Genomic DNA, 27,262 nt, shown 5'->3' on the forward strand with positions numbered 1-27,262 from the left:
TCTAAGTGCAGGTTACTTGGATGTACTTGCTTTGTGAAAACGTACCACACTGTACATTTATGATGAATGCACCCTTCTATACATGTGTTATATGTATATATATATATATATTTTTTTTTTTAAAGAGCAAACTTAACCTTGATTCCAAAACTAAACAAAGAATACTGAATCCTTTATGAGTTAATTTTAATTTTTTTTAACATTTATTTATTTTTGAGAGACAGAGCGTGAGCAGGGCAGGGGCCGAGAGAGAGCGAGACACAGGATCCGAAGCAGGCTCCGGGCTCTGAGTGTCGGCACAGAGCCCAATGTGAGGCTCAGACCCACGAACCGTGAGATCATGACCTGAGCCAAAGTCAGATACTTAACCTACTGAGCCACCCAAGCACCACTCTGAGTTAATTTCAAACTTTGGGTTTCAGCAGGCATGCTTATTCTCTGACTTCCTAAGCTTTTTGGGAAAAGTCTTTTGTAAGGAGCATGTCCTAGTGGCAATACTCAGCATGGGAACGTGCAGGGACAAATGCACTTGGAGGCTCTGTCTTAGCTGCACATTGGCACACTTTTGTGGAAAGAAGTTCAACAATACACACCAAGAGATTTAAAAAGACATGCATACTACTTTACCTGCTAATTCCCCTCCAGGAATGAATCTTAAATCAACATCTCAAATATTTATGATATTACTCTATCACATAACTCTATTACGATATAGAGTTATACATTAACACTTTTTTAGAAAAGAAAACCCTTTGAAGGCAGTACTTACAATTGGCGTCCCAAAAGGAATGTAACCTGAGAGGGGAGAGGAAAGGGTCAGGTCTTACAGTCCCACCTCATCCCACTCCACCCCTCAAGAGAGGCACCAGAAGAGACCTCTAGACTTGGTCTTGGCAATGGTCCTGATGAGGGAGCTCAGGTCAGCGAGGCAGGAGGCACCTCTAGCCCCCGGGCCTTTTCCCGGCTCAGCCCTCCCCGAGATAGAGGGCTCCCCCAGGTCCCCCAGCCACCCTCTCTCTGTTCCCCTTTGGCCAGATACTTCTCACTCCAAAACTCAGAAGCCCTCTGCTGAGGGCAGGGCTGCCCACCGCTGGGAACACCATGCACTTGGTGCTACAGTTGGTGTTCCTTCCATGATTTCCTCCAGGAGGCACCGTGTCCCTTGCCCACGCCCACTACACACACCATGCTGCCTTCAAAGGCCCCAGAATGTCCTCCTTCTTCTCTCAGCTTACCTTTCTAGCACACAGCCTTACTTCAGTTCTGAAAGGGGAACTCTCCACACACTTGAGATGTGTACCTCTAAGTGCCAGGGGTACTCTTTAAAATCTCTCCTACCCTGCCTAAACATCCTCAGTAGAGCAGGCCCCAGGCACTGTCTCCTCACCGCTCGCTTCCCTGGACTATCGGAGGCCCCGTCTGCTGCCCTCCACCTCCCACTGTCAGTGGGCGGCCCTGTGTCCCTGGCCTCTAGCTTATGGCAGGCAGTCAGCTGGCGGGCTGGACAGCAGAGAACCACACTTATCTGGGTTATCTAAAGCAAAGGTTCGCATCCTGACTGTGCATAATTGTGCTTGCACATGAACCGTCACTCTACTGCCCGCATTCCTCTGGAGATGGGCCTCAGGTTTGACTGGAGAATTACAAGAGGATCCAGGCCCCAGGTGAGAGCGCGCTGTGGCCCGGTGCACCTACAGCCGTAGCTGCAAGATGCTCGGCCAGAGGCCTTTGCTACCTGGGAGTTCCTCACAGCCAAGCAAGGAGGGTCCGTGGGCACGCAATGCCTCAGCACGATGAGGTCACGTGGTTGTTTGTTCTCTCACTCACACGAGGTCAGGCTGTCTGGGGGTGGGGATCCTGACTGACTCAGCTGAGAACACCTTTTGATAGAGACTCTTTCTCCAGCCACCTGAGGACTTCTCAAGGCAGCAGCCAACAGCCCTCCCACCCACCCTGCAAGAGTGCCCCAGTGCACTGAGAAATGCCACGCAGTAGGCATCAACACCCTGGTGGGAGTCTGACCTCTGCTGTGTGACTCTGGACAGGGCCTGTGGCCTCTCGGAACTACAGGTAGGACAAACATGCTAGGCCAGGCCTCATGCGTGCAAGTGTTTTCTGGGCTACTAAGCTCATGCACACAGAGCTTCCCTCTAATGACCACTGGGCAGGGACTTCCTGGGGGCAGGGACTTCCTGGGGGCAGGGATCTTATGTCCACTTTCCCACCCCAGCCCCTCTACCACTGGTCTCCACAGAATGGGAATCCACCCTCCCTGTGTGCACAGTAGTGCTAATGCAGTTCATGCCTTCTGAAGTACAGGTTAACAGCAGGATCGGACACCAGGGAGTTAGCCTGGGGATTAAGTGCCTTTAAGGGAGCGTGGTTTGCAAGGAAAGAGCACAGTATGCACAGGTAGGTGAGAGAGAAGATAGGGCTTGCCGGAAGCAGGTATCATCCCTGAGGCTGCCGCTGTAGGTGGGTGGTGTATAACAGGAAAAGGAGCCCCAGATTCACCTGTGGAGGCCTCCACTGCACCCCAACTGCTCAGGAAGAAAAGGCAGACAGGCGCATTTTTTTTTAAAGCCCCACAGGTGATTCTAAGGCCTGGCCAGAGACATGTATGGTCGAGCCAAGGTGAATACGGAGGTGCAAACTGGCCGTGTGTGTGTAACGGGTTCTGCCCCTCCTCAGGTTGGTGCATCTGGATGCTTCTGCAGCTGTGACCGTGGTAAGCGACTGAGGCCGGGCAGATTCAGGAGAGTCCCAGGGGCTTACCTGACATTCTAAAGGGCATGAAGATCTTCTCATTGGTATCTGGGTGTAGAATAGCCTGGCAAGAGCAGGGAACAGAGCACAGGGTGACTGTGGGGAGGAGGAGGAGGGAGGGAAAGAAGAGCTCCCCCCGGAGGACTGGAAGGTCAGTCCTTTCTCACCATTCAAGGCAAGAGAAACAAAACACGGGCAGCAAACAGGACTTTTCCTGATTAATGCTCAAAGCTGAATGCAGGTGAGTGGGACTGGGTCCTCTGTCCCCTGTGCCTAGTATTTAGTGGGCATGTAAGAAGGATTTTGTAGAGGAGCCCACAGGGAAGGAGCTCAGGGGCCCAGGAGAAGGCAAGGGGCCTGAGCTCTGGCATTCAGAAACTCAGGCCCTGGGTGTTGGGGAAGAAGGGACGGCAGGGCAGCACGTGACAAATGGGAGGGGCAAGGCTGAGCAGCACAGCCATGATTCCCCAGGACAGCGCAGGGCAAGGTCCAGGAGAGCAGAGAGGAGGGAAGGAAATGAATCCAAAATTGAATTACCTGCTTGATTTTCTGTGCACTCCAGAGCTGCAAGGAAGGAAGGGAGAGAAAAAGGAAAAGAACATAAAGGACAAAAATTCAAAGCACATATCAATTTAAAGTCTCAAAGCCCCATATTTTAACCAAGAGATCCAGTTCGGAGGGCCTGAGAAGCTCAGGCTGTCCTGACACCCCCAGGACTGGCAGCATCCCTGGGCCTGTGGCATCAGGGAGCCCAGAACAGCAGAGCTCAGGTCTCTCATGCAGATCATTTCAACCAAGGGTCCTCTGCTCTGACTGCGCTGTAAAATTACTCGAAAAATTCTTCCAGCAATTCTCTAGTTGATTCTAAGGTATGGCCAGGTATGGAGTCCTGATTTCAATGAAGTTACTTTAACTGTCTCCCAGAATCACTAGAGGCAGCATAACACAGATTTTTCAAGGCTGGACAGACTGCCTGGATGCCTGGCTTTGCCACTTCTTCCGCTGAACCTCCATTTCCTCATCTGTAGAATGCGGATAATAGCTCTGCCTCCAACATTGTTAAAGAGGAATAGGAAAAGTGACTGACGCAGCGCTGGACACACAGGAAGGGCTTTATTGCTGCCGACTGCTGTGGGCATTATTTTCCTATTGTTGCTGTTATTATAACAAGGTTATAAAGAGAAGTTGCTTTCAGATGAGCAGTGAGGTCTCTCCAGCACAGCACAGGAGACAGGCTGGAGGGACAGAACAATTGCCAGTTCCTTCAAATGACACAAATACTGTATTTCATTGAATCTAAGACATCACTGATCCTAAGATACACTAGCATGTCCCACTAAGAAATAAAAGTATAACATAATGCCAAGACCTCCATCAATTAACAGACTCATCCCATTTGAGAGATGTTAAAATGTGATAAGATAAACCTTTCAAAAAGAAATCAAGCAAACATAGTCAAAATTTATGGGCAAACCAAAGGCGGGGCATTTTTAAAGGAGCAAGAAGGTATGGGGTGAGAGGGAGGAGGTGGCCAGCAGTTGATTTGAGTTTTACAAGAGAACGCTTCAGTTACGCTTCATTTATATAGCAGCATTGTCATCTGGAATATAAATTAAGCTGCAGAAGGCTACTGGGTAGCAGAAACAGAAGCATAAGATTGATATGTTAAAGTTTATGCATTTTACTCACAGCAGAGTCCCTCAAGCCTTAATTCACAGCCTAATTATCCTTATTTTAGATACATTTCAAACATATTTGATTGTCTGCTATTCCAGACCCTCAAAGATTAGAAGTGGTAGATTTTTTTTTAATAATTAGGGATAAAGGGGACTGAAGAGAGAAAAACTAAATGCAAAATCACTGTTGGCCAAAGAAGGTGAGTCAGTGCATAACAGCAAAGAGGTAAAGAAAAAAGTGATAAAAGGCAGATCCTCTATTGCTCAGAAAGTGGCTTCATACAGTGCGCCTCCAATCCCAGCACCAGCTCTGGTGCAACCCCAGGCCCTGTGCTCAGATTCCTGACACCCCATACTCCCCACCCAGGATCAGAATCTTCCATTTCTAGGTCCAGCTTCTTAGAGGCAGGGGCATGCCTGCTGCCCTCCTCCAGTATCTCCCACAGTGCTGGGCACACAGCAAACCTAAAGCTATTCTAAATTAAAATTCCATTCTAATCTATTCTATCCTATTCTTTTTTTTTTTATTTTTTTTAAATTTTTTTTAATGTTTATTTATTTTTGAGACAGAGAGAGGCAGAGCATGAACGGGGGAGGGGCAGAGAGAGAGGAAGACACAGAATCCAAAGCAGGCTCCAGGCTCCAAGCTGTCAGCAAGGAGCCCGACGCAGGGCTTGAACTCACGGACCATGAGATCATGACCTGAGCCGAAGTCGGAAGCTCAACCAGCTGAGCCACCCAGGCGCCCCTTTCTATCCTATTCTAAATGTTTATTTCTTGGAGAGAGAGCATGAGCTTGAGAGAGGGAGACAAAGGATCTGAAGCAGGCTCTTCACCGCTAGCACAGAACCCTACGTGGGGCTCAAACCCATGAACCAGGAGATTATGACCCAAGCCGAAGTTGGATGCCTAACTGACTGAGCCACCCAGGCGCTCCAAAATTTTATTTAAAAAAAAAAAGTGCAAGATCTCTTTATATAACTCTTATAAAAAGAAAAGAAAAGAAAAAATTCCCCACGATTCTGATGAACAGCTGGGGTGGAAAACACTGGTCTAAGACATCAAATGACAGTACAAAGAACAGGTATTAGAACTGTGTTCAAATCACTTGCTGGATGTGTGATTACTCTGCCTATGTGCCTCAGTTTCTCCATCAGTGAAATGGGTTGTTGTAAGAGTAGGGCAGAACCATGCTGGATGCTCCCAGCAGTTTGCATTTCCCTTTGGGCACACAGCGAAGCCTGTTTCCAGCTTCCCTCACGGGCAGGTGGGCTCATGTGATGGGGTGCTGGCTAATGAACTATGGGTGGAAGTGACATTCACCACGCCTCCACCAGGCCTGGCCCCGCAACCTCCCGCAGAGGATCCAGTGGAGGCCAGTGGCAGCAAAGCCACGAGGCAGAGGAGGCCAGGCCCTGGACATTGGCATGTGCCTTGTTCCCCAGCAGCACTGGACTCTGACATGAGAGAGAAATAGACCTTTGTGCCTAAGTCCCTGAAATCTGGGGTTGTTTGTTCTGGTGCTTGGCTCACCCTGACTAAACAGAGGTCTCAATGAGGTGTACATATCTAAAATACTCACTCAGCCCCTGGAACGTGCTCAATGAATGCCTAAAGTAGAGGAGAAGTCATTCAAATGAGCAATCTATTTTTAAGGGACTTAATTATTTTTCAAAGTAACTTCATCTCGATTGTCTTTATTCCTACAACATGCCTGTGAGGTAGGTAGATTATTTTCAGACAAAGCAACTCGTCTCAGAATAAGTGACTCAGCCAGGGTCCTCCGGGTTGGTGGCAGGATGGAGATGGGCCCCCGGGCCTACCCGGCCTCTCGACTCATGTTCTCCCGCTCTCCAGGAGCCTCTGGAGCAGATCGCTGCCTGGTGTGGCCAGGGTGACTGCCGTGCCTGAGGCACGAGAAGAGGAGGAGAGTCAGCTGACATCATCCTGGGGTCTCCAAACCTCCTCCTTGCAGCCCGGTGGCTGATGTCCCTCGCCAGCACCTGTTGCTCCCCTCCCACAGAAGTCCAGCTGCGCAGCCCAGTGCTAGTAACCCACGGCCACAGCCATGTCCCTCAGGTGCAAGGACTGCCTCCTCTGCCCCATCCAGGAGCGGGGGCGTCAGCGGCAAGGCCAGGGACCCAGCGCACACAGGCATATTCCCCACCCTGCAATGACACCACCACACCACGCAGGCCAGTGCCACAGATAAGAGGCGATAACAAAGCCTCACACATAATTCCATGCTTCCCCGCTGGGCTGAGCACCTTCCCTCCCTTTAATTATTTGATTCTTATACTCAGAAACCTGCTCACAGCCCGGGTGAGGAAGCCAAAGCTCAGAGCCACCTCCAAAGCCTCAGAGGCAGAGCGCACGACCTCTAACTCAGATTTGTCCCTCCATTCATCCTCACTCATTCATTCACATTTAGTGAACAAGTGCTAGGAGTCTGACACCCTTCTGAGGGCTTGGTACATATTAACTAATGTAATCTCCTCAAGAGCCCCTTGGGCAGGGACTAGTACATTCCCCACTTTATAGATGTGCAAATGGAGGCACAGACAGGTTATGGGACTTGCCCAGAGTCTTACAGCAGCACTGGGATTTGAACCCAAGCAGTCTGGTTCCAAAGTCTCCAGTCTTAACCACCACATGCACCTGTTTCTAAATGTTAGCACACCGACGTTCACTGTTCTCTCCCTTTAGGCATCTATATATTTCGGAGATCTTTCCATATCACCACCACTCTTCCTAACAGAAACCTTGGATGCATATATTGTAAACTGTACCCTATAAGTGGACTTCTAGGCTATTTTCCATCTTTTTTTATTGTGGAAAAATATACATAACCTAAAAATTTACCATTTTAACCACTTTTAAGTGGCAGGTCAGTGGCATTAAGCACATTCACATTGTTATGTGGAAATCACCACCATCCACCTCCAGAACCTTTTCATCCTCCCCAATTGAAACTCTGTACCCAGTAGATCCTTTTTTAAAATGTTTACTTTAGGGGCACCTGGATAGCTTAGTCAGTTAAGCGTCCGACTTCAGCTCAGGTCACGATCTCATGGTCCGTGAGTTTGAGCCCCGCATCGGGCTCTGTGCCAACAGCTCAGAGCCTGGAACCTGCTTCAGATTCTGTGTCCCCCCTCTCTCTCTGCCCCTTCCCTGTTCATACTCTGTCTTGATCCGTCTCTCAAAAAAAAAATAAATGTGAAAAAAAATTTTTTAATGTTTATTTTAAATGGGGAGCCTCTGGCATCTTCTCATCAGCCTGTGAAGTAGCTACACTTTAACCTGCGAATTCCTCAACCTTTAACCTATAAAATCCTTAACATGACTTGTCTTCTCTGGGCTCAGCCCATCTCACTCCATGCTTCTGGCAGAACATAAAAGGGTGCGGCCCCAGTCGCACCCTTGGAACTCATGTGGACGTGAGACTTTGGACCTTGCTTGATTTCTCAGCTTGGGCAATGAGGACAGAGCGGGGGTGGGGGAAGCAGTCTGGGCAAGAGGTTGCTGGAACAATGCAGAAGTTTGCTGATTTCAGAAATGGCCAGTGTCTCAGCCGAGCTGCCATACGAACCTATTAGAACCCCGCGTAGAGGCCAAGGGAAGGGGCAGAGGGTGGGCCTCAGAAGGAGAAGCCTTGCCTTTTGGGTGTGGAGCAGGGCATACCCCAGCACCCAAAACCCAGATGAAGGGAGCAACCACCCCCAGTCTGGCTCACTCCCCTTCCCCTCTGCCTCCCTCCAAGCTGCTTCTCCAAACCTCTAAAGGCAGCAAAGACAGAGCCTATTTAAAACAACCTCCAGAAGGTAATTAAACAGAGCCCGAAGGGGATCCTTCTGTAAAGCAAAGGATGCCTCCATAAAACAAACAAAAAAAACTTCCTAATTTATCACTTGGGCCAATCCCATTATTCCTTACCATTAATTTTGTTGCCATGGTTACTCCCAGGTAATATGTACATATGCAAGTCTATGTGGGGTAAAGGTACCCCCCCTCAATCCTACAGATCCATAAAAGGAGAAAAACATCCCCCTGGTAGTTTAGCAGCAGTAACTTCTTCTGTATACGTGCAGCTTCTCGAAGAGGACACACCTTGGAATCAAACCCTGGTCTACTCCAGATCTCCCGCTTGCTGGCCATGTGATTTGAGGCAATTTACTTAATCTTTCTGCACTTCCACGTCCTCTTTTGCAATATGGGGCTATGAATACTTACTTTCAAGGTTATTGTGAAAATTAAAGAAAATTCATTTATTCAGCAAATATTTACTGAGCACCTACAATGTGCCAGCCACAGACAGCTCTGGCATTAAGAACACATCAATGAAAAAAATACTGAAAATCTCAGCTTTCATGAAGCTTATATGCAGTGGGGATGGAGGGCACAGCAGTACAAGGTGGGCAGGGTCATTTTCTTTCTTTTTTTTTTTTTTTTTTAAGTGGGTTCCACGCCCAGCGTGGAGCCCAGTGTGAAGCTTGAACTCATGATCCTGAGATCAAGACCTGAGCTGAGATCCAGAGTCGGATGCTCAACACACTGAGCCACCTAGGTGCCCTGGGGTCATTTACATTCAGGTGACATGGGAGGAAATACTTGAAGGAGGGAGTAAGTCATGCAGATATCTAGTGGGAGATTGTTCTGGCAGCCAGAACAGCCAGAGCGAAGGCCCTGAGGCAGAAGTGGGCCTGCCCAGCACGTGTGAGGGACAGCAAAGGAGGCCAGCGTGACTGGAGTGGACTGAATAAGGGGAGACTACTGGGAGACAAGATCACAGAAGGAAGGGGGCTTTGCAGGCTGTGCTAAATACTATGGCTTTTACTCTGAGTGGAAAGCAGGGACACAACCCAGTTTGTAGAGAAGTGGTTCTCACCGGGGGGTGGGGGGGGGGGTGTGATTTTGCATCCGGGGTACATTTGGCAATGTTTGGTTGTCATGACTTGGGAGGGGGGCTACTGGCATCTAGTTGGTAGAAGCCAGGGATACTGCTAAAAATCCTACGGTGCACAGAACAGCCCCTACAACAAAGAATTATGTGGCCCCAGATGCCAAAAGCACTGAGGCTGAGAAACTCTGGAACCAAGGAACAAGTGAAATAATGTAGGTGCTCACAGATTACTCTGCGAGCTGTGATGGGAATGGACAGAGGGGCCCAGGTAGAATAGGGGGACCCCCCAGGAGCCCACCGCAGCGACCCAGCCCAGAGATGCACCTACAGCGCCCAGCACCACACCTAGCACATCCTGCAAATGCTTCAGCTAGGATGGCCACTTGCCTGCCCTGCGCTAATGGTAAGGGACAAACCGTGGCCAGCCTAGAGGGGTGGGCTCCTGACCAGGAGTCAGAGGCTAGGGGTCCTCAAGGCTAGGGTAAGGAAGGGGAGGTGTCAGCCAAGCCTTCCCTTCAGCCACCTTCTGGCAAACCTGCTGACACCCAGAGAAGATTTTGGGTGCAAGTATTTTTAACTCTCTCATATTTTCTCTGCTATTTTCAGCAAAGCCCAAACACAGCTGACCCCATTTCCACACTGCCAGAGGAGGAGACTTGCAGGATCTCTTACACCAGCTGCCCTTTCTCCTTGGCAGGTTGCAGGCAGAATCCACCCTTTCGTGGGGCCTCTGGGCAACCAGTACGTTACGCTGGGTGTAGAGTAGGCAATTAACAAGGTGAGCTGGTCCCCAGGCCCTGGGGGATGTGGAATGATGGGCAAGAGCAGCCCACAGGGGCTCCCAGAGACCTGCTCTCCTTACGCCTGCCCACTCCAGTAGCTTCCAGGCTGGTTTCCCTAAGGGCACTTACCCTCCCCCTGGCACTGGGACTGATGCTACCACAGTGCACATTCAGGCTACTCCCTTGCTCAAGAGCTTCCAGTAGCTTCCCCTTGCCCCATACAATGCATCTCACATCTCTACCTGGGTTGCAAAAACTTTTGCAATAAGTAACTTCCCAACTGCCTCTCCAGCTTCCTCTCTCTGGTCTCATCTTCTCTCCCCACTCATTTCTCTCCTCCACACTCCCTCCCCATCTCTCTCTCTCTCTCTCTCTCTCTCTCTCTCTCAATCTCCACTTCACTTCTCCCTCTTGTCTGTGAACACGGTGGGTCTCTGTCTACACTCTACACTAACCACTGTGTCCCCTCTGTGAGGCCTTTCCTCACTCCCTGCATTCTCAGGACTCTCTCCTTGCTGAGCTCCTACCTGCCTCAGCCACAGTCTTGCCACCAGCCTGGCCTCTAGCGCCTGCTTCTGTGTGGTCACCTCACCTGTGCTGGGAGCCGGCTGCGTGAGGGCAGGAACTAGGGAGCGCTCATCTCCCCCTCGGGCCCACCTCCCGGAGCAACTGCTCCAAACAGGATGCTCAGCAGATGCCCAGGGCCTGCACTGTGTGTGCGAACCGCACAGGTGTAACTGGGCTGCAGACCTTCACAAATGCCAAGCTCTTCTGCCTGCCATGTTTGCACACATCAGTCCACTCCACAGAGTACCCCCTTCCCTGCCAAATCCACCTTCAGGAAGTGGGTGAAAGATGGGCACTGGATCTAGCAGGCCCAGCGTCAGATCCCTGTTCCACCACATACTGGCTATGTGACCTTAGGTAAGTAATGTAACCTCTCTGAGACTCAGTTTTCTTACCTGTAAAATGGGATTAATACAAGTACCTACCAAATAGGGTTCCTGTGAACATTAACTGAAATGTGCGTAAAGTGCTAATACTTAGCACAATGCCTGGCACTTGGTAAGCCAAAGTGAGTGGCGGCTCATTACCAAGAGGGCATCTTTCATATTTAACCTCACCCATCTCCATCCACAGCAAACCACTGCAGCGACACCCCAGTGTATAAAGCGCCACAACAGAGTCAACATCCAGAAACCTAGTCCAGCTGCCTATGCTTATAGCTTTGCTCTCATCTATGGCTTTTTTTTTTAATAATTTTTTTAATGTTTATTCATTTTAGAGAAAGAGAGAGAGATAGGAGCAAGTGAGGGAGGGGCAGAGAGAGAGGGGGAGACAGAGAATCCAAAGCAGACTCCAGGCTCCGAGCTGTCAGCACACAGCCCATTGCAGGGCTCGAACTCACAAACCATGAGATCATGACCTGAGCCAAAGTCAGATGCCTAACTGACTGAGCCACCACGGCACCCCTATGGCTTTGTTGTTTAACTGATAACTACAGTCCTTAATAGGGCTCCTAGCACATCAAGTTTCTACTTGTCAAGCCCAGAGGGTAATTTATACATACTTATTTTTATTTTATCCTAAAGACTAATTTTTCACTGGAATAGCAACCTTTTAACAACAGTCTCTGGAGGAATTATCAGCCACCCACCAACAGAAGACCAAACAAAGGCCATCAGGTGTGAACAAACTAGCAATCCACTTGTATGTACCCACCGGTGAGATGTCATAACAAGAGGCCAGGCTTACAAGCTGGTAAGTAGGTTACCCTGCGCTGCCTGTGACATCAGGATAGGCCCGCAGGCATCAGGAGGCAGCCACAGGCTTCTGGTCCACACGCCTGCAAAAGGACGTCAGAGCAAGCACAGAGCCTAGGGGCAGATGAGGCAGCTGTCCAGACTGAGATCCAGAGCCACCCTGGGCCTAGATATGGCTTGTGAGCAGGACCAGCCTAGACCAGGAATAGGGGACCATCCTTAACTGCAGAATGCTGAGGCTTTCCCAAATCCTGGGCTAATATGTCATCATCCACCCACTCTGTTCTTGTCCATGGAGGCCAGAGGAGGTGTGGCTTTGTAGATGAGGCCCAGGGAGGGAAGTATTGTGAGAGCCAGGAGGACTGGAAAGGGAAGTAGAGGGAGGATATGATTATTAATGGGGCTGAGCAGCAGGCTCACACCTAGAGCACTGTGCTACCCAGCCATCAGATGGACACTGCAGGCATCACTAACGTGAGCCAGAATTGGGAAGCATGGCTAGTGCCAGGATCCCCCGCCCCACCTCCCCTCCTCCCAGCTCTCTGGGGGCACACTGGGGCTTTCAGGGCGGAAAATAAAAGAGGCCCAGCAAATAGGGCAGGCAACTTTACGCTACTAAGGGAGTAAAGAGGAGAAATGTGGTCTCACTCCCCAAACTCTGGATGCTGGAGGGAGTCCCAAGAGGCAAACCTCAGCCAGAGGGAGCTTGGGTTGGGAGCAGATGCAGGGTGAAGAGTTGGGGGGCTGAACTCACCCCTGACAGGTCCAAGAGGAACTGCAAGGGTCTGAGGATTACTTTGGCCTAGAGAGGAGATGTCAGGTGAGGCCACCCAGGCTCCTCAGTGCCCATGCCAGAGGGAAGCACTGTGCTCAGGGATGATCTGATCACAGCCTGTGCTTCCTGCTGATAGCAGCACAGATGCCTGAAGATAGACCCTGTCTAGCCAGGCATTGCCCCATCTCCCACCACTCCCTGGGGCCCTGCACAAGGACATCTGGCCAAGGTGCTGCATCAGCTCACATATTTGCCCTCCTTTCAAGTGGCCGGGCCTCAGTCAAGCACATTCTCCCAGACTTCCGCTGTGGGGGGCTTGCTATCTTCACTCATGATGTGTTTCCTCACCCAGATGGCTCTTACCTAGTACTCCTCTTGGCCATTCCCTTCTCATCCCTCAAATCTCTGGTGGGAATCTCTTCCAGACAGTCTGGGCAGGTTACTCCTTCTTCTGCTGTCCCACAGTATGGTGGTTTTTCATAATCATTGCCTAGATTCGGGGGGTCCATGAAGCAAGATCTTCATCTACTTTCTTCCTTGCTCTCTCCCCTAGGCCCCAGCATCAAAACTGGCCTGCAGATGCTCCATAAATACATATTACATGAATTAGGTTGGGGAGAGCTGATGGCTGAGCCACCCACCCCAGGAACATCCAGCCAGGTACTAGTGTGTCCTGAGGTCAGCCCAGAGCCTCAGCACGGGCTTTACACCTAAAGGTGTTAGAAGGCAAGGCCAGTGCCTCATAGGGTCACCAAAAGAATGGAAGGAGAGACAACAGCAGAGGAGGGACAGCAACATGTTTTTGGATGGAAAATAATTAGAGGTTTAGTAACTTATCCAGTAGACAAGAAAAAACCATCCCCCAAATGCCTGAGGAAGGCATGCTTAGGGAGCCAGTCCATTGCTCTCAAAACACCAGCAAAGTTCAGGTCTTGAAGGTACCAGGTACCACAGGAAAAAAGGGCTAATCATAAGACTAAACACAGGGAGTTGGTCTAAAGTCTGTCCTCAAAGCAATAAGATCCCAAGGCCTTCACCATACAGCAAGGTGACTCTTACCACCCTCACCTATGTTTCCCAGATGCTATAGGTTTATCAGCCTTCTGGAGAAACTAAATCCAAGTGATCCCAGACTTGAGAACACCAGCACAGTAGAGGGTGGGAGTAAGTGAGACTCAAAGCCAGGAAATTAATAAAAGTCTGCAAAGTGAGTATTGGGACTCCAGCCTCCTTCCCCCACTTGTCTTCCAGAATGCAGAGACGTGAGATGGCTACTGTACTCACAACACAGGAAAAGAATTCTATTAAGAAGAATTTAAGGGGTACTGAGGTGGTTCAGTTGGTTAAGCCTCCAACTCTTTATTTTGGTTCAGGTCATAATCTCACGGTTCTTGAAATCAAACCCTGCATTGGGCTCTGCACTGATAATATGAAGCCTGCTTGGGATTCTCTCTCTCTCTCTCTCTCTCTCTCTCTGTCTCTCTCTGTCTCTCTCTCCTTACCTCCCCTGCTTGTGTGCATGTGTACTCTCTCTCAAAATAAATAAAAACATTAAAAAAAAGAAGATTTTTAAAAAGAAACAGTCAAAGAGCTCTTGGAAATTAAAATTATACTAGCTGAAGTTAAAATTTCAATAGATATGTTGAAAATAAACTCAAGGAAATTTCTTGCAAAGCCACACAGGACAAAGTGATGAAATGGAAGAGAAAAAAATATAAGAAAATTTAAGTGTCAGTTTAAGATGTCGAGTATTTGGCTAACAGGAGTTCCAAAATAAGAAGAAATTATCAAGGAAACAGCATAAGAAAATTAGCCAGAACTGAGAGACAGGAGTCTCCAGATTGAAAAGGGCCACTAGGAACCCAAAATAACAAATTTTAAAAGAGAAGATCCTAAACATTTCCAAAAAGGGAAAACAGGTTACTTGAAAAGAATCAGAGATGAAATGTATCAGATTTCCAACAGCTGTCCTGAAAGTGAGAAGACAATAGAGTAATGACTTCAAAATGTCTGTCAACCTATAATTTTCTCCGCAGCAAAATTGTCAATTAAGGCTGAGTGAAGAATTACAATTTTCAGAGATAAAAGGACTCAAGATTTTCTTCCCATTTACTCTTATATTAGGAAGCTACTGAAAGAGGTGTTCCACCAAAACTAAAGTATACACCAATAGAAAGGCCTGGAGCTGGAAGAGGTGGACACCAGAAAGGAAGACTTCAGGGGAAAAAAAATGGAACTGAAGGACAGGAGTCTTCAGATTGAAAGGAGGCACTGAAAATATCAAAGGCTGCTAAAGAATGTAGTAAGAGGTAGAGATGGTATAAAGAAAACTATGCCAATGTGAAAAACTAAGGCAATTATTAACTCCAGGTAAAATACAAAGTTCAAAAGAGAGAAAACAAAAAACAGTAAATGGTATTTGTATAATTGTAATAGTGTGAATACTGAATATCCATAAACCCCCAAAGCCATAATAACTATTTTGGGAGAGTAATGAGGATGGCGGAGAGAAGTGTGTTTTTTATGAAAGTAAATAACAAGAGAGCTGAATCCTCATCTACTATAAATAGATAATACAAAGAACTAGTTGAAAAATAAGACTATAGATAAGCATACTGGTTTGACATACAGATTTCTATGTGAAGAAATAGTTAAAAGTATTTGCTTCTGGAGAAAAAGAATGGGAACAGAAGAGGGATGGGACAACATAGTACTTTTCCTCCAGGTATTTTAGTACTATTTAACTTTTTGAACTATGCACACATGTTACTTTGGGGGAAAAAAAGCGTGAAATTAATTTTTTTAAGTTTTTGAAATAAAGTTTATAAACAAAAAGAAAAACTTTGGCAATGTTAACCATCAGTCTCTATAATCATTAAAGCAGCCCTGCACTGCATCCCTCTACCTTTCCTCAAACCAAACACAACCAATAACTTTTCACTTAGCTCTAGTTCAAATTCCTACATGATATATAAAAAATGAAATTATAGCATCCTAGCCTAATCCCCTTTATCCTGCCCCATCTTTCCCATCCTCAACCTGAACTTTTGGGTAGTGGTATGCTAGTAAATATTTAAAAATTAGTTCTTTGGGGAAAAAAGTCCTGATTTGTAGCATTTGCCAATTTCCATGGTGTAAATGCTCCCACATGGCTGATTTCAAGTTACTTCTGTGATGTCACTGAACATGGAATTGGGAAGAGATGTACACATCAGCTCCAGGAAACTACTGCCTTTGGGCGTCTCTTGTCTTATCACCTCTGTGCTTCCCCCCAGACCCAGGGTATGAGAGAGAGCTGAGTGTCTCCTCCAAAAAACCAGCAGTCCACATGGCTATGTAACAGTGGAAGTGGATAATGAAGGGAAGAGAGTTGGTTCCGGATGCAGAGAAAGGGTTGTGACTTTGCCCCCTTCCTTCTCCTCCCACCTCCAGTAGAGTTACCTGCTCATTGGTGACCCCTGGGCGCAGGGTCCCATGCTTGTAGTCCTCCAGCAGCTGCACAGCCTCTCTGAGACGTCTCTGCAGGGGAAAGAAAACAGACATTGAGGGGCATAGATCCAAGGTTCCTGCAACTCTTTCACTTGCAAACAATAAAGAAGGATACACTTTAAATGTCCTTCCAAAGGGATGTGGCTAAATGACAGGGGTATAATAATACTATGGAACAATATTTGGCAGTTTAAAAAAGCAAAGTAGATCTGCATGTGATTCCATCTCCAACATATTTTTTTGAGTGAGAAAGTGAATTGCAGAGCCGTATGATGCCATTCATCATACCAAACAAACAAAGCCCACACACACACAGAAAACAATATTTTTCTATGAGAATACTCATGTGTGTAGATGCATCAAAAAAGCTCTAGAAGGAGACTTAGCAAACTAGTGACAGGGGTTACTGTGGGGTAAGAGGAAAGGGTCCAGATTTGGCAAGGGGTGTCAGAAGTCTTAATTGCAATATTGAAAGTTTTTATAAAGAGAACGTATTTATATAATCCTCATAGAATTTCTTTTCAACATTCTAAAAACACCAGCAGAGATTTACATACTAAGAACATACAGCTACAGTAACTGATGGAGAGAGGGAGGGGGGGAAAAGGATAGAATTGTATCATTTGTAAGATCTTAAAAGCTAAAGGGACAGCAACAGTGATTGAAGGCAGCATTTACCCACCAAAATATTTATATAAGAATATTCATAGCAGCACTATTCAAATAGCTCCAAATTGCAAATAATCCAAATGTCAATAGTAGACTGGACAGGTAAATGGAATATTACTCAGCAATGTAAAAAGCAAACTACAAACACATGTTACAACATGGATGAATCTCACAGAAATAAAGTGCAAAACGTATTTTCCAAAGATGAACACTCCAATATCTACCACTCCCCACCCTCTTTTAGAACATTCCCACATCCCCATCGAGAGGTAGAGTCCATGTTTCCTCTTGCTGATCCTGGGCAGGACTTCGTGACTGCCGCCACAAATAGAGTACAGCTGAGGTGAGGCTATGTGACCTCTGAGGCTATGTCATGAAAATGCCTTGCACTTTGACCTTGTTCTCTTGAGATGGTCATTCTCTTGGAACTCAGCCATCATACTATAAGGAAGCCCAAGCAGCTTCTGGAGTGACTCATCTGGATGGGAACTGAGGCTCTGGCCCAAGGCTGCAGCTGAGCTATCAGATGACAGTCAGCATCAACTCACCCACCACGCAAATGAGCCGTCTTGAAATGGACTTTCCAGAGCCCCATCAATCTGCCCTAGCAGATACTGCATGGAATAGTGATGAACCATCCCCTGCAAGCCCTGCCCAAATGGAAGATCAGTGAGCAAAAGAATTGAGTGTTGTTGTTTGAAGTCACTACATTTTGGGGTGATTTGTGAAAGCTGAGATACATAATGAAAAGCAAAAGAAGTCAGATGCCAAAGAGTATGTATAAAGTTCAAAAACAGGCAATGCTAATCTAACCAACCTGGTGGAGGTCATGTTACTTTTGGGGGGGGGGCAGGGTGTTGACTTGGAAAAGGCACGAGGGACCCCTTTGAGGTAATGGAAATGTTCAATGTCTTCATCTAAGTGGTGGTTATATGGGTATAAACATAGGTCGAAATGCTTTAAGCCATAAATTTAGGATTTGTGCATTCTATCATATGTATACCGTACCTCAAAAAATTAACAAGAAGTAGATAACATTCATGGAAGGCAGCCTATGCCAAGGTCAGGTGAGGCACCCAGACATCAGGGTTGTCTAGCGTGGGCAAAGAAACCCAGTGAAGCTATTCTGTTCTCCTTTTTATAATTTTGCTTGCTTGCTTGCTTGCTTGCTTGCTTGCTTGCTTGCTTGATTGGGAGTGTGAGCAGGGGAGGGGGCAGAGGGAGGGAGAATCTTAAGCAGGTTCCATGCTCAGCCCAGAGCCTGACATAGGGCTAGATCTCACGACCCTGGGATCATGACCTGAGCTGAAATGAAGAGTCTGTGGCTCAGGGCCTGAGTCACCCAGATGCCTCTGTTCTCCTGTTGATAAAAGAATAAGGCTGGCTGAGCAGAGGAATGCAGAGGGACCTCCACAGAAGCACCCTGGTCTAAAGGCAGGATGTAGCATCAGGAAGAGCACCCAGTGGGCAGGTGGGGTGTTTGCTGAGCCAGCTGACAGGCAGTCCCATAGCGTGGGAAATGAACAGCCACCAGCAGGACTAACTGGGAGCCCGGACAAGCCAGCCAGGCCACCCGGCCCATCAGGCATGTGTGAAGTTTCTGTGGCCAACACTGGTCTAACCCAGGGCATTGAGGGGCCAGGGAAACTTCTTAGGAGCAGCCTGACCGCTGGAAAGTACAGCCCCTCCCCTTTCAAATGTATGGGTATCAATACCAAAATTCCAGAGTCCCTTCCCAGAATCTGTTTCCAAAGTGGAGATAGCTTTGTGAGGGTTTTTATTGGAGGGGACCCCAATAAATCCATGCTGTTTAGAGAAAATGTCAGAAAAAAATGGATAAGCACAAAAAATCACTTTAAATCACTTGTAAACATAGCACTGAGGTAACTACTGAAGAAACGAGGCTGGTTTAAAAAAAAAGTGAGGATGATTTTCCTTCTAGATTTAAAGCATTTGTTTTTCAACAAAATGGGATCATGCTGACTGTTTCAACTTGCCTAAGGTCACACAGCTAGAAAGTGGGAAGTTTAGTTTTTGTACCCAGAGTTTAGTCAGACCCTTGCTCTGTGCCCCCAACACCCCGAAAGCCTCCTAGTGATGCAGCAAGCTCTCCCCCCTCTCCCCCCTTCCCCCTCCCCCCCCCCCCCCCCACCACCAAGCCGGCTTCCTCCCACGCCACGGCCTCTGCCACAGGACAATGAATGCTCTACTTTCCAGCGCTGAATGGTGAATGGCCCCGTGTTCTCATTATTTTCCCACTCCAGGGATTCTCCTGAGTTCCTATAACAACCTGGCCACATTCCATCTCATTTGACACCATCATTAAAGGGAGGCCTCCTGCCACAAGAATAAGTTCCAAAGAGCCCTGATCTTGGCATGGGTTGAGGGAGAACTAAATCCCAAGTTCCTGAAGACAAGCCTGAGAAATGAGGACTGGAGGAAGCTAGAACATGCTTTTCTGTCGCTGGACCTTACTAACCCTCAGACAGGCCCCTCGGTCAGAGGCTGAGGGGTTGGGGCTCCAGGCCCTGCTGCGGGACAGCCAAAGAGGACCTTACAAGATCCCTGAGGCCTGCCTGTTCTGGGGGCTGGGCTCTTCACTATAGAGGAGGCCATTATCTGGGAGATTTGAGGGATGAGAGGAGTATCTCCTTGCTTTAAACCCTCCTCTCACCCCTATGCATCAGGAGGCTTGACGGGAGAGCCCTGGGAACTTGAGGGAAGGGGAAAGCTGAAGGTCCGAGGCATGGTGAACTTTGCAGGAAGCCTTTTCAACCATGAACAAACAGGCAGCCAGGCCCTGAATGCAAAGGCATCGAGTGGCCGATGTAAGGCTGCAGGCCCTTCTCTAGAGCCCTGGGCCAGGGGGAGGGACGGCCAGGTTGCTTCCCAACCTCCCTCATTGGCTTCCTGCCTCTTGCTAACCTGCCAGAAGGTGTCACCTTGAGGTTGTCTCCTTGTATTTGATGGGGGCGTGGTCTCCAGAAGGTCCTTCTGGAAACGCTGGCCCCTGGGAGGTCTGCTCCAGGGCAGAGAATTTAAACAGAGGAGAATCCTGGCTCCAAGGGTCCTACCCCAAGGCCCTAAGCGGAAGGAGAAGGAAGCAAGAGGGCAAGCATGGAGTGGTGGCCAGAGAGGGCAGGAGACCGTACTACAGTAATGGGGACCGAGGGACCCAGGAAGGAAAGGACACAAAAAGGAAAGCTGGGGAATAAGTTATCAAAAACAAAATTAATCTTGGGGTGCCTAGGTGGCTCAGTCGGTTGAGCATCCGACTTCGACTCAGGTCATGATCTTCCAGTTTGTGAGTTCAAGCCCCACCCACATCGGGCTCACTGCTGTCAGCGAAGATCCCACTTCGGATCCTCTGTCCCCTCTTTCTGCCCCTCCTACTCTGTCATCTCTCTCTCTCAAAAATAAATAAACATTAAAAAAAAGAAAAAAAAAAACATGGGGCACCTGGATGGCTCAGTCGGTTGGGCATCTGACTCTTGGTTTTGGCTCGGGTCATGATTTCACTGTTCATGAGTTTGGCCCCACATTGGGTTTTGCTGACAATACGGAGACTGTGTGGGATTCTCCCTCTCTCTCTCTCTCTCTCTCTCTCTCTCTCTTGTTTTCTGCCCCTCCTCCACTCATGCTCTCTTTCTTTCTCTCAAAATAAATAAACTTTAAAAACTTGGGGAAAAAAACCCTAATCTTTTTTTTGGGGGGGGGCACCATAGCCCACCCTCAAACTAAATGCAGACTGCAGGTAATCCCTGCTTGGCTAACAGAGAGGATGCCAAAAATGACATAAATATTTATCATAAGAATATTTAATATATTAAACACATGGTGGCAGTGATAGCACCTGATCAGGATATGAGTAGCACTCAGAAATATTTCACCCTCACATCTGGTAAAGGGACCATCAATCACTGTCTGGGTGGTGCCTGCATGTTCCCACCTCCTGGCCTTGCCCATACTGTTTACTTTATCAGAACAGTCTTGCTCCCCAACAGTCTATGACCATCCCCAACTATGCTTCCAGGCTCAGAGCCATCTTCTCCATGAATCTTCCAGAAATGTTCTCCCTCTCCTCTCAATGGTCAGTGCATTTATTTGATCTGCATCTCTCTGAGGTCCCTGACCCCTTAAGCATCTATGTGTCCTTGTCTGTCAGAAATTGCACAGCAGGGACCAGGGGGCTGGTTTTAGGTACTTTGCAGATCCACAGGACCCACTCACCCCTGTCCATCTTAACACGGGGCCACACATCAGAGGGATTTAACCAAAAATGAGTGACTGAGGTTGCTGGTGGGGAGAGGTGAAAGGTATATACGGTCAGGGTTAGGAATCCAGGTTCCAAAGCCACAGACCAAAGTCCCTCGATGGTGATGCTGGTTTGACAAAATCCCAGAATTACAAGAGACTGCACTGTTTACACAGGATGTAGATAAGAATACCCCTTTGCATATATCTATCATAGAACCATCTAGGCCACCTCCCTCCTCTGAAATAACTGGGGCCAGAAAAGGAAGGGTATTTCCATGTCCAGGGTTACATAGGGGTGGGAGGCACCTAGGAGCCTCAAATCCCTCAATCCCAGTTCTGGGCCACTTCTACAAGATATCAGCATGGAAGGGGCACCTGGGTGGCTCAGTCCGTTAAGCGTCCGACATCTGCTCAGGTCATGATCTCACAGTTAGTGAGTTCGAGCCCTACAACAGGCTCTCTGCTGTCAGCACAGAGCCTGCTTCAAATCCTCTGTACCCTCTCTCTCTGCCCCTCCCTTGCTCTCTCTCTCTCTCAAAAATAAATGAAAACATTAAAAAGAAAAGACATCAGCATGGAAGACCCTCCTGTCCTCATAACAATAACTGAAAGAAGAGTCATCTCCCAGTGAGTTCACAGCAATGCCTGCATCCCCCAAAGTTGACGCCTACTGGGGCAGGGCACCCCAGGCAAGGGTAGGAAGGTCCTTCCTTACTCTCACTCAAAGCCATGCCCAGCTCGACACAGAGAAACTGGAGCATTGAAAAATGGGCATTTCAGGCAAAGTGGAGAGTTTGGAAGTCCCAAAGTTTGCAGAACTGAAATAAATAAATAAATAAATAAACAAAATTAAAATTAAAATTAAAATTAAAAAAACAGCATCCGAGGCCAGGGGAGAATGAACTGGCAGAGGGGGGTGTGCATGAGAGAACGGAGCAGGGATGGCTGGCGGGGAAGCAGGAGGAGGTGGGGGCAGCAGCTTATGTCGCATCATGCCTTGATTGCTCAGTGTCTGATTGTTCTCACCTGGGTCAGTCTTGCACCTGCCCAGGGCAGAGAGCCACGCATTCTCCCCTCACCCAAAAGACTGCTTGAATCATTCTTACCGTGGTCCCAAATGCTGGGACTTGCAGAAGATAATGATTTATAGGCAGACAGGGTCCCAAGCGTTTCTCTTTTCTTCCTTCAGCCTTCCTATACTCTCCTCTTCCTTCCCAGTAGTCCTGGGACCCCCAGGGTTAAACATCTGTGCTGAGATTGGTCCTTGGCTCCCCCGACCCAGGCCACCCTCAGGGAGGCCCCAGGGAAGGGGAAACCGGGGACATATGGGGAGGGGCTCTGCTTTCCCTGTGGCTGACCTCTGATCACCTTCAAGGGGCCCTTGAGAGGTAAACCCATATAATTCTAGCAGCATGACAGGAAGTATAAACCTTCAGAAAAGAAACCCGTCCAGCTACCCCAAAGAGCTTTAGAAACAATCGTGGCCTCCAGCCTAGATAGCCTACTCTTGGGAATTTATTCTAGAAAATAAATGTAGCTGAAGTGAAAAGTGATAGGTTTGAGACTATTTTTCTTGGAAAAGCACCGCCTATGCTGTTAGATCTAAGGGTCTAACAGGGACGGTTATTTAGACTTTAAAACTTGATTTTAAAAAATTGTGGAGACACTTGGGTGACTTGGTTGGTTGAGCATCTGACTTCAGCTCAGGTCATGATGTCACCGGTTCGTGTGTTTGAGCCCACATCAGGCTCGCTGCTGTCAGACTGACATCTCAGAGCCCACTTTGGACCCTCCGTCCCCCTCTCTCTGCCCTTCCTCTGCTTGCACCCTCAAAAATAAACATTTAAAAATATACAAATAAATAATTATAGAGACTTGGAAATGAATGAAAAAGGCAAATAAAAACTGTTCAGTGTAATAGTATGCCAAAAATGCATGCAGATAGGCAAGAACTTCAAGTGTATAAAGGTACTGACGTTTGGTTCCCTTCCCTTATGTTCATTTGTTTTGTTTCTTAAATTCCACATATGAGTGAAATCATATGATATTTGTCTTTGTCTGACTGGCTAAAAATAATATAAAACCAGAGAGGGAGGCAAACCATAAGAGACTCTTAAATACAGAGAACAAACTGAAGGTTGCTGGAGGGGGTGTTGGATGGGAAGGGCTAAAGCGGTGAAGGGCACTAAGGAGGAGACCTGTTGGGATGAGCACTGGGTGTTATATGTAAGTGAGGAATCACTAAATTCTACTCCTGAAATCATTATTACACTACATGTTAACTAACTTGGATTTAAACAAAACAAAACAGTAACTTGTCACTGGGAAGCTATCAAAGATCTTATAAACAGGGGCACCTGGGTGGCTCAGTCGGTTAAGCGTCCGACTTCGGCTCAGGGCATGATCTCGCGGTCCTTGAGTTCGAGCCCCGCGTTGGGCTCTGTGCTGACGGCTCAGAGCCTGGAGCCTGTTTCGGATTCTGTGTCTCCCTCTCTCTCTGACCCTCCCGCATTCATGCTCTGTCTCTCTCTGTCTCAAAAATAAATAAATGTTAAAAAAATAATAAAAAAAAAAAGATCTTATAAACAGGATGAAAACTGTGTTTACAAAGCTGTTTTAGGTAGAAGATAATGTTATAAATTTTGGCACTCTTTCAGTTTCTGTAAAAATCCCAAAGAGGGATAAACGAGCTTTATGTTTACACTTACATTTTTATAAATAATCAATAAAAAATTGAATAAAAAAAAGCGACATTTGGATATTTACTATTAAAACTTCAATTAAAGACTTTAAAATTAGAATATCAGATGCTGTCTAGAAGGCATTTAAATAAATAGGCATCCTCAAAGAGATTAAGGGTACACTTATTATGATGAGCACTGAGTAACAGAATTGTTGAATTACTATATTGTACACCTGAAACTAATATAATGCTGTATGTTAATTATACTGAAAGTTTTTTAAGTGTAGAGAAATATTATGATTAAAAAGTAGTTGATAAAAAATAAAATATAAATGGATATCCTCACTATTATTGAGACTATAAACTGATATGATCTTGGCACAGCTTGGTATAATCTACAGGGTAAACTGGCAATATATATGAAAAGCCTTAAAATGTCTTTCATTCAGAGGGGTGCCTGGGAGGCTCAGTCAGTTAAGCATCCAACTCCTAATTTCGGCTCAGGTCATGATCTCACGATTCATGAGATTGAGCCCCGAGTCAGGCTCTGCACTGCTCTGCACTGGCAGTGTGGGGCCTGTTTAGGATTTTCTCTCTGTCTCTCTCTCTCTGTCTCTGTCTCTCTTTCTCTCTCTCTCTCTCTCTCTCTCTCTCTCGCTCTCTGCCCCTCCCCCGCTCATGCGCTCTCCCTCTCTCTCTCTCTCAAAATAAAGATTTTTTTTAAACATTAAAAAAAAAGTCTTCCATTCAGAAATTCCACTTGTAGGAATTTATCCAAAGAAAATGAAGAGAAATATGGGGAGATTTATGTACATGGATATATACTGCAATACTACTTATAATGGCAAAAGACTTGAAACCACCCAAGTGGTCAACAATAGAGAAAATTATCAAGTGCATTATAGAATAACCACAGGATGGATTACTATGTGGTTATTAAATATATTTTGTAATGACATTTAATGACAAGGAAGAATGTTCATGATATGCTGCATGGAAAAAAGAGTATATATTATGTATACATATATGTTATGTAAACATATATATCATATATGACTCTCTCTATATATATTCTATATAAAGAGATATATATATATATACACATATTACATAAACCATCCTAATTTTGCACATATGCATATACCAAAATGTCAATGGTGATTATTTCTGGCAGGTAGGATTATGGGCTGTTTTTATTTTCTTCTTTAGGCTTTCATATATTCCAGTATTTAGGGATTACTACCAGAATCATATCACATCAGAAGGCATATAATGTCAGTTTTTCATGGCTAATGATGCTAAGTTTGGCCACCTGGTTAAAGCAATGTCCTCTAAGCTCTTCACAGTAAAGGTAACTTTTCCTCTTTGCTAACTATCTTCAGGGTGACACTTACTTGAAAACATCCGGCTATCCTGTTTGCCTACAACTCATTACTCTATGCGAGCAGCATCCATTAATGATCCTGGTCAGAGGCAGTTATTTCATTGAGGGTTACACAATGACTATTTCCTACTACATTTATCAGCTGACATTCTTCTGTGAAGATGAGCTTCCCCCTCCCACACTTCTAGTGGACTGTGGACTGATGGATTTCTCCTCCTCCTTCTTGTTGTTATTATTGACTCCTGCATTTATTATTATTGCCATTATTATCATTCTTCAGTGTGTTATAACTGAAGGGTGGATAACTGAAGGGTGAATAACCCATTGTATTCTTCTTAACGTTCAAATTCTCCCAAATGTGACTGGTGGGTTTCCTTTCAAGCCAGTTCCTGTGTCTCCATTCTTTGAGCACCCTCCCACATTCTGTACCAGCTCCTCTTGCCCCAAATGTGGATTTCGCCACCTCTCCAAGAATCCCTGATTTCTATTAGTGGGTACTGGTATTTAGAAACCAAGATCTGAGTGCTAAATGTGTTCACTGTTACCAGGTGTCATTGCTTCTAGGCCCTTTCAGTGAAAAGAGCCAGGAAACTGGAAAATATAAACACAAATGTGTGTGTGTGTGGTGGGGGAGGGGGGTCATGAGTTCATATCCATACCTCCAATTCAGTGCAACATCACGTAGTTCTTTGTCCTTTCCCCTGCTCCAGATTTGTATCCTCCTACTTCCACAGTGAGAACCCTGGTTCCCAACATCAATATAATTACTTATCTATTCTATCCCACAATATACCCCGATTTCAGATTACTACACCAAAACTAGTCCTGAGTCTGTGTTATTAACACTATTGCAGTTAGTTTTCTCTGTCTTTCAGGATGATAATCTATCAACCATTCATTCCCTTAAATAATTATTTAATTCATAATAGCAAATTCCTTTCATCTTCAGTCCAAAATTAAAAGTAACTTCAGGGGCGCCTGGGTGGCTCAGTCAGTCTGATTTCAGCTTAGGTCATAATCTCACGGTTCGTGGGCTCGAGCCCTGCATCCAGCTTTCTGCTGTCAGCACAGAACTTATTTTGGATCCTCTGTCCCCCACTACCTGCCCCCTCAGCTCTGCCTGCACTCTCTCTCTCTCTCTGTGTCTCTCTTAAAATAAATAAACTTAAAAATAAATAAATAAAAGTAAGTCTGATGTCAGCTGGTACAACCTTGCCAGCTATTAGATTTAGAGGTCTAAATCTAATTCCATGACCTAGGTGGAAAGCCAACAGTGGGGCTTCTGCCAACTCCTGGTGGTTTGCTTCCTCAGATCTGATCCTGGACACACTGCACCCTGACAAGAGACTCCTAGCCCCTCAAGATCTTCCCAAATAATCTACTCCTGCAGAGATTTCATGAACCAGGCAGACTTTACTGACAACTTTCCAGGAATAGGCAGAGGGGACAAAAGTACACCATGTCAACACATTTCACAACCCAGGAGGCATGAGCAGTCTCAAGAGGGCCCCAGCCACTGGCCTCTCAGCTCATCCCGGATGCTTACTCTCCTTTCCACTGTTTCTCCCTCTTCTTCCTTCTCTCTCCCCTCTCTTGGCACGATCAAAAAGGACAATTCTGGGGCGCCTGGGTGGCGCAGTCGGTTAAGCGTCCGACTTCAGCCAGGTCACGATCTCGCGGTCCGTGAGTTCGAGCCCCGCGTCAGGCTCTGGGCTGATGGCTCGGAGCCTGGAACCTGTTTCCGATTCTGTGTCTCCCTCTCTCTCTGCCCCTCCCCTGTTCATGCTCTGTCTCTCTCTGTCCCAAAAATAAAATAAACATTGAAAAAAAAATTTAAAAAAAAAAAAAAAAAAAAGGACAATTCTTCCCCCTGCATCAAGCAGACAAACGTCTTCCTCCTCTGAAGCCTTGCTCAAGACATTCTTATGACAAAGACAGCCTTCTTCCTGCGGTGAATAAAATATCCTCTGCCTCATCACACATATAAGGATTGGGATCTTTTTAAAGGTTGGTCAGTTATAAATGTCAAACAAATCGCTGCAAAACTCTCTCAAGAGGAGTCTATCCATCGACTCGGCGAATGCCTCTCAGAACCAAGTCACCAGACGGCTCACGCTG

General features: G+C 46.7%; 1 protein-coding gene across 4 annotated transcripts in view; it reads right to left on the reverse strand.

The window, feature by feature from the left end:
• The window catches only part of SFXN5 (sideroflexin 5), a 117,775-nt gene that overhangs the window by 74,180 nt on the left and 16,333 nt on the right, over nucleotides 1-27,262 (reverse strand). For all 4 annotated transcript variants that reach the window (XM_045446471.1, XM_045446470.1, XM_045446469.1 and 1 more), the window contains 4 exons: nucleotides 16,104-16,181; nucleotides 3,304-3,330; nucleotides 2,776-2,830; nucleotides 770-795 (listed from right to left, as the gene is read on the reverse strand). In XM_045446471.1, the coding sequence (XP_045302427.1) occupies nucleotides 770-795; nucleotides 2,776-2,830; nucleotides 3,304-3,330; nucleotides 16,104-16,181 (186 nt within the window). The remainder of the gene's footprint in view (nucleotides 1-769; nucleotides 796-2,775; nucleotides 2,831-3,303; nucleotides 3,331-16,103; nucleotides 16,182-27,262) is intronic.

Source organism: Leopardus geoffroyi, chromosome A3 (assembly GCF_018350155.1).
Source record: "Leopardus geoffroyi isolate Oge1 chromosome A3, O.geoffroyi_Oge1_pat1.0, whole genome shotgun sequence".
Classification (NCBI taxonomy): domain Eukaryota; kingdom Metazoa; phylum Chordata; class Mammalia; order Carnivora; family Felidae; genus Leopardus; species Leopardus geoffroyi.